Below are 6,974 nucleotides of genomic sequence, written 5' to 3' on the forward strand. Positions count from 1 at the left end.
TTTTGTAGATTTTATTTTCTCATTTGCTATAAGAAATATAATAATATATATATAATATATATTATTATTTACTATAGTAGAAATTGTAATTAAAATCTGCAAGCTTAAAAGCAGTACATTAAACTACACTGATGCAGAAATTCTTATTAATCCCTTAATGAGATTTGGGGATAATGTCATAATTTTACCCCACCTCTCATTTTAAAAATGTAAGAACTATATTTTAAGTTCAGCAATATTGGTAGCTGAAATCACCACTAATTATTAGCCAAATTAGTTTACATTTTTATTAAGCGAACATGCAAAGAAACTTGTTGACTGGCGTTTAAATTCTGTGAAGTTTTGCGAACACAGAGTCCTGGATGTGCCAAAATATTTTGGCCGAACACAATCTGATCTAATTGGGTTTGATAGATGTGATGTTTTCTAACCCATGTGTCCCGTCTTTAGTTTGAGAGCCTTGGTCCGATTCTCAAGCTTCCTGGCAAAAAGACCTTTAACAACATGGACAGGGAGTTTTTGGAGAAGAGGAAGAAGGACCTGAACGCTTATTTGCAGGTGGGTCAGACGAGGACGGGTGTTTATTTTGGGTTCTGCTGGCTCAGGTGTGCTGAGAGCTGAATGTGTCTTGCAGCTGCTGTTGAATCCTGAGATGGTGAAGGCCTGTCCCATGCTGATCCCCTACGTCTATGACTTCCTGGAGAACAAAGCCTACAGCAAGGGCAAAGGAGACTTCGCACGCAAGGTGAGAAATACCACATACAGAAAATGTTTAATATGATCAGTGAAGGTGTTTCATGTCCAGCAGGGTGGGAGATTTAGCTTATAAAATTATATCTTGGTATAAAACAAACAAGGCATTCCCTAAATTTTCAATAAATGACAGTTAATAAATGTATTCATATGCTCCAACATAAAAAAAAATAAAAGATTAATATTTAATGGTTTAAAAGAAGTCTCTTCTGCTTACCAAGGCTGCATTTATCAGAAATACAGTAAAAACAGTAAAACTGTGAAATATTACAGTTTCAAATAGCAGTTTTCTATGTGAATATGTTAAAATGTAATGTATTTCTCTGATCAAAGCTAAGTCACATGATCTTCAGAAATCATTGTAATATGCTGATTTGCTGCTCAAGAAACATTTCTGATTATTATCAATGTTGAAAACAGTTGTGCTGCCCATGTATTTTTGTAGTTTCTGGATTCTTTGATGAATGGAAGCTTCAATAGAACAGCTTTTATTTGAAATAGAATCTTTTGTAACATTATAAATGTCTTTTACTGTCGCTTTTGATCAGTTTAATGCATCCTTGCTGAATAAAAGTATCAATTTCTTTAAAAAAAAAAATCATATTGACCCCAAACTTCTGAAACAATAGTGTACATTTTTGCAAAAAACTTTTTTAATGCTTATAAAATAAAACATGGAGACTTCTCTAAACTTTTTTTTTTTTTTTTTTTTTTAAGCAATTATGCAGTCTAATCATTAAATCTATGCACTGAAACAAAAATCACTAATAAAATTATATGAAACCCCATAGATTTTATCTAACAAACTGCGTTACTTTGACACCCTTTTGGTAGACGGATGGATAGATAGAGAGACCGACAGAGTGAAGGGGCATTCACACAAACAGCGATTTGCAGTGGCAAAAGTTAGCAGTTAGTGAAAGTTATTCATTTTCAATGAGAGTTGGCATTTCAGGACAACCTGAGGAATAGAAAACACCGGTGGTGCAAAAAAGTTGAGCAGGTTTAACATTAAATAGCAACAGCAAAGACACGATCCGAATACTGCAGTTCAGTAGGAACAGTGATGAAATCTCTGTGAGCGTGAACGCACCTCCATGTATTTACTCCAGAGGGGCAGCGGCGTAGAGTTGTTGTCTGCTTGGATTCGCCGTTTTTTGTAAACTTGTCCTGTTCTCTGGACTCGGACAGATGGACACGTTTGTGAATCCTCTCCGGAGCTCCATGAGGAACGTGTCCAATGCCGTGAAGTCACTGCCGGACAGCCTGGCCGAGGGAGTGTCCAAAGTCTCGGCGGACATGGGCCGCCTGTCCGGGAAACTTGGCCAGGATATTAAACAGTCCATATTTAAGGTAGAGCACGTCTGGAGAATCTCAGAGCACAGAGAGAAATGTGCTAAAGACCAGAGACCTGCCAAACTGGACGCTTTGCATGTTGGCTGTTTGTGTTGCCTGTTTTTATGTAACTTAGAAACTTAGTCTGTGCCGTTTGTCAATCGTTTTCACATGCATGCGCAGGCGAAATATGTGACCCTGGAGCACAAAAGCAGTCTTAAGTCGCTGGGGTGTATTTGTAGCAATAGCCAAAAAAGCATTGTATGGGTCAAAATGATTGATTTTTCTTTTATGCCAAAAATCGTTAGGATATTAAGTAAATATCATGTTCCATGAAGATATTCTGTACATTTTCTACTGTAAATATATCAAAACGTAATTTTTGATTAGTAATATGCATTGCTAAGAACTTAATTTGGACAACTTTAAAGATGATTTTCTCAGTATTTAGATTTTTTTGCACCGTCAGATTCCAGATACAAATAGTTGTATCTCGGCCAAATATTGTCCTGTTATAACAAACCACACATCAATGGAAAGCTTATTTATTCAGCTTTCAGATGATGTATAATCTCAGTTTCGAAAAATTGACCCTTATGACTGGTTTTGTGCTCCAGAGTCACATATTTGCACTCAAATGCCGTTATTTTATGAATGCACGTCATTGACTCCAGATGTGTCTGATCCACAGGTGCCTCCTTTAATCGCAAAGTCTGACATCGATCCCGAACACTGCCGCGTCTCGGCCCAGCTGGACGACAATGTGAGTCAACATCAAATCAAACTTGGCCAAATCACTCGTAACACAGTTGCTTTTAGTATGTGTAAAGGTGCTGATAAATAATGTTATTTTAATACTTGTAATAAGCAATTCTAGTACAAGTTTGATGGTATAATGTTTAAAAACATGCATAAGTATTAGTGTTGTAATTTTTCTTTTACTCTGCAAATTATTATTGTTGTTGTTGTTGTTTATTTTACAGTACAATATTATTATTGCCATAGTAATTTTCTTTGATTTTTCTTTATTTTGTATAGTTTTTATTATAATATTGATTTAATTTTTATTATAATAGTGTTATTACTATAGTAATTGTTTTATTTTTCATTTTATAATTTAATAAAATTATATTTATTATTTTCATCATAATTGTTATTATCATTATTATTAAATACTGAATTTTTTATTTTACAGTACAATAGTATTTTACCATAGTAATGTATTTCTTTGTGATTTTAAATTTTTATACTTTAATAAGTCTAAAATGTATTTAATATTTATTGTACTTTTTTTTTTTTTTTGATTTTTCATTTAAAAATGTTATTAAAATTATAATATTATTATTTTCATCATTATGAAATACAGATTTTCTTTTTACAGTACAATAGTATTTTACCCTAGTAATGTATTTCTTTATTCATTTTTAGTTTGTATAATTTAAGAAAACAATCATTATATTATATTATAACAAATAATTTGCTTGAAATAATTTATCTAATCAACTTGCTATTTTTTCAGTGATTCTGAGTGATAATTCAATGAGATTTCAGAGCTGGAGCTGTCAGTTTACTAACGTTGTGTTGATGAACAGGTGGATGATAATATTCCATTGAGGGTGATGTTACTGCTGATGGACGAGGTGTTTGATCTGAAGGAGAGAAATCAGTGGCTGCGCAGAAACATCAAAAACCTCCTACAGCAGCTCATCAAAGCCACGTATGGAGACACCATTAACAGGTGCCAGACACACGCACATTGAGTCGCATGCGGTTGCATTTCTGCTTTATGTTCAAAGCTGAACATATGTTTTTGCTTCATTGCAGGAAAATCGTAGATCACGTCGACTACATGACCTCGCCTGAGCAAGTGTCTGATTACGTGAAGAGATTCAGGTGATGATTTCAAGCACACTGTCTGTTTTGACATGTATGTGATTCTGGTTTGTCTTCTGACTGGGTTTTTTGACCCTTGCAGAGACTCTTACTGGCCAAACGGGATCCTCGCCGAGACACCGCCCCGCAGAGACAAAAGCTTACGCATGAGGACGCGAGTCGCCGCCAAGACCACACTCCTGGGCATCATGCCAGGTACACACACACACACACACACACACACACACACACACACACACACACACACTACAGCCTGAATCTTATGACACTGAATATACAGACATTTATGTGCACTCACAACACAGACTATAGTGGAAAATCTGTAGTTATTCTGCAGATGGCACTTATTGTTAGCTCTATGTATTATCAAATAAGCCAAAATGTCGATAACATTTTTAAATGCTTTTGAAAAATCTCCTATGCTCGCCAAAACTGCATATATTTGAATAAAAATACAGTAAAAACAGTAACATTGTGAAATATTATTACAATTTAAAGTAGCCGTTTTCTGTGAATATATAGTAAAATGTAATTTATTTCTGTGATCAAAGCTGAATTTTCAGCATCATTACTGCAGTCTTCAGTGTCACATGATCCTTCAGAAATCGTTCTAATATGCTGATTCGCTGATCAAGAATTTCAACATTTCTGATTATTATCAATGTTGAAAGCAGTTGTGCTGCCAAATATTTTTTATGAAAACTGTAAAACATTTTATTTTCAGGATTCTTTGATAAATAGAAAGTATTGTCTTGTGTAACATTATAAATGTCTTTGCTGTCACTTTTAATCAATTTAATGTGCCCTTGTAGAATAAAGGTATTCATTTATAAAAAATAAAAAACCTAAAGACCCCAAACTTTTTAATGATAGTATATATATATACTGTATATATATATATATATATATAGTACCACGGTTATTGTTAACTAATACTAAAACCATAAAAAATATATTTTTAGTTGAAATAAAAAATGTGAAATAAAATAAAGTAATAATAAAAATATTTAAATTTAATTTATTACAGCTAATGGCCAAGGAAACATTTCTGATTTTCATTTAGTTTAACTTGATGTACTAAAATAACTACATAGACATAAATATTAAATATTAACATCATGATTTTCTGTGAAGATGCTTTGAGTCTATTGTGAAGAGCGCTATACAAATCAATTTGACATGACTTGAAATGTTCTCCTCCCATCAGATGAGTTGAAGCACATCATCGGGGCGGAAACCACACGCAAGGGCATCCTAGACGCATCTCCCGCCGACGCAGAGGGGGAGGAGGAGCCAGCGGCCGCCTGCCGCAACAGAGCCGCCCCGAAGGTGACGCGCATCCCGGCGGCAAACGCTCGAACACACACCTCCCTCTTAGTGCCTCGTGGCTGTTCTCATTTAAAGCACTGTACTGACACGGCTGTAGCAGAGAGGATTCATCTTATCATCGTGAAGCGTTCGGTCACGTCTGAACCACTACGAAAGACTGCAGCGCCCGAGCACTGAGCCATCGCTCTTTCTGTTTGCCGTGCATTTCTGATCTGATGTTTTGAATGACACTGTGTAGATATATACGATTTGTTTGGTTTATTTTGGGTTTGTTTTGTATTTGGCATTGGTCGCCTCATCGTCAGTACTGTATGGTGAAGGAAATCCGACCGAAGCAACCTATGCACCTTAACACTCATTACAAGCAGAACCATATGAGGAGGGTCGGCAGCGATGTTTTATGATCGTTTTGTGGCACTGAAACTGAAATAGGCGTAACGTTATCCTGCCAACCAATCGGTTGCATGAAGTGGGTGGGGTTTAAAACAGGCCACGCCCCTCTGTCTTTTGCTTATACGTAATACTTAAGCTAATCTAAAATGACTTAAAGGAATAGTTCAGGAAAAAATTAGATAAAAAAAAAAAAGCTGAAAATGTGCTCACCTTCAGGCCATCCAAGATGTAGATGAGTTTGTTTCTTCATCAGATTTGGAGATTTGTAGCATTCCATCACTTGCTCGCCAATGGATCCTGAATGGGTGCCAAACAGCTGATAAAAACATCACAAGTAATCCACACCACTCCAGTCCATCAGTTAACATCTTGTGAAGCCAAAAGCTGTGTTTGTAAGAAACAAATACATCATTATGAAGTTTCTAACTTCAAAACATTGCTTCTGGCCATAATATGACTCCATAATTAAATATTAACACGTCCTCCAGTGAAGTCCATTTCCTGTTGCCTCGCATCAAAACCCACACACATATTTGTTTTGGACTGTTTTGGCTTGTAAACGGTTGCTTTATATGTGCAGATTTCTCTCCTGATTCAGATCAGACCACTTTTTCACTGGAGGAAGCAATATTATGCATAGAGGACTCAAATTTTAGCTGAAAGCAATGGTTTGAAGTTAAAAAACCTCTTAATGATGGATTTGTTTCTTACAAACACGCAGCTTTTAGCTTCTCAAGACATTAACTGATGGTCTGGAGTGGTGTGGATTACTTGTGGATTATTGTGATGTTTTTGTCAGCTGTTTGGACTCTCATTCTGACGGCACCCATTCACTACAGAGCATCCATTGGTGAGCAAGTGATGCAATTCTACATTTCTCCAAATCTGTGGAACGATACAAACTCATAGATGGCCTGAGGATGAGTGCATTTTCAGCAAATTTTCTTTTTTGGTTGAACTATTCCTTTAATGATTATCTAAAGCCCTCAAACATATCAAAGCGGACAGAGATGGTGGAATTCAAGCGTATATTTGGATGACCGTCTCAGACGGCTACTGGGAGCTCTTCGCATAAGGAGATATGCTTTAACGAATGTACGTGTCGATGTTTGTGTGCGTCCAGTTTTTATAACTCAATCCAGTGGAGGGTCGTGTTCATGTGTTTTTTTTTTTTTTAAATGACTTTATTTTAGAATAGCAAGTGTAGCACTAAACTGCAGCTGTCTGATGCCGAAGACTGTTTCAGCTTGAGATATAGATTCAGCCTTAAA

General features: G+C 35.9%; 1 protein-coding gene across 1 annotated transcript in view; it reads left to right on the forward strand.

Moving 5' to 3' along the window:
• Positions 1-5,487, forward strand: part of LOC107655094 (sorting nexin-13-like) — a 34,902-nt gene extending 29,415 nt beyond the window's left edge. Inside the window, exons 19-26 of the mRNA XM_016442514.1 lie at positions 451-558; positions 635-745; positions 1,945-2,106; positions 2,780-2,851; positions 3,681-3,826; positions 3,913-3,981; positions 4,064-4,176; positions 5,189-5,487. Of these exons, the coding sequence (XP_016298000.1) occupies positions 451-558; positions 635-745; positions 1,945-2,106; positions 2,780-2,851; positions 3,681-3,826; positions 3,913-3,981; positions 4,064-4,176; positions 5,189-5,487 (1,080 nt within the window). The remainder of the gene's footprint in view (positions 1-450; positions 559-634; positions 746-1,944; positions 2,107-2,779; positions 2,852-3,680; positions 3,827-3,912; positions 3,982-4,063; positions 4,177-5,188) is intronic.
• The last annotated feature ends 1,487 nt before the right edge of the window (positions 5,488-6,974 follow it).

Source organism: Sinocyclocheilus anshuiensis, unplaced genomic scaffold, assembly GCF_001515605.1.
Source record: "Sinocyclocheilus anshuiensis isolate Anshui unplaced genomic scaffold, SAMN03320099.WGS_v1.1 scaffold515, whole genome shotgun sequence".
Taxonomy (NCBI): domain Eukaryota; kingdom Metazoa; phylum Chordata; class Actinopteri; order Cypriniformes; family Cyprinidae; genus Sinocyclocheilus; species Sinocyclocheilus anshuiensis.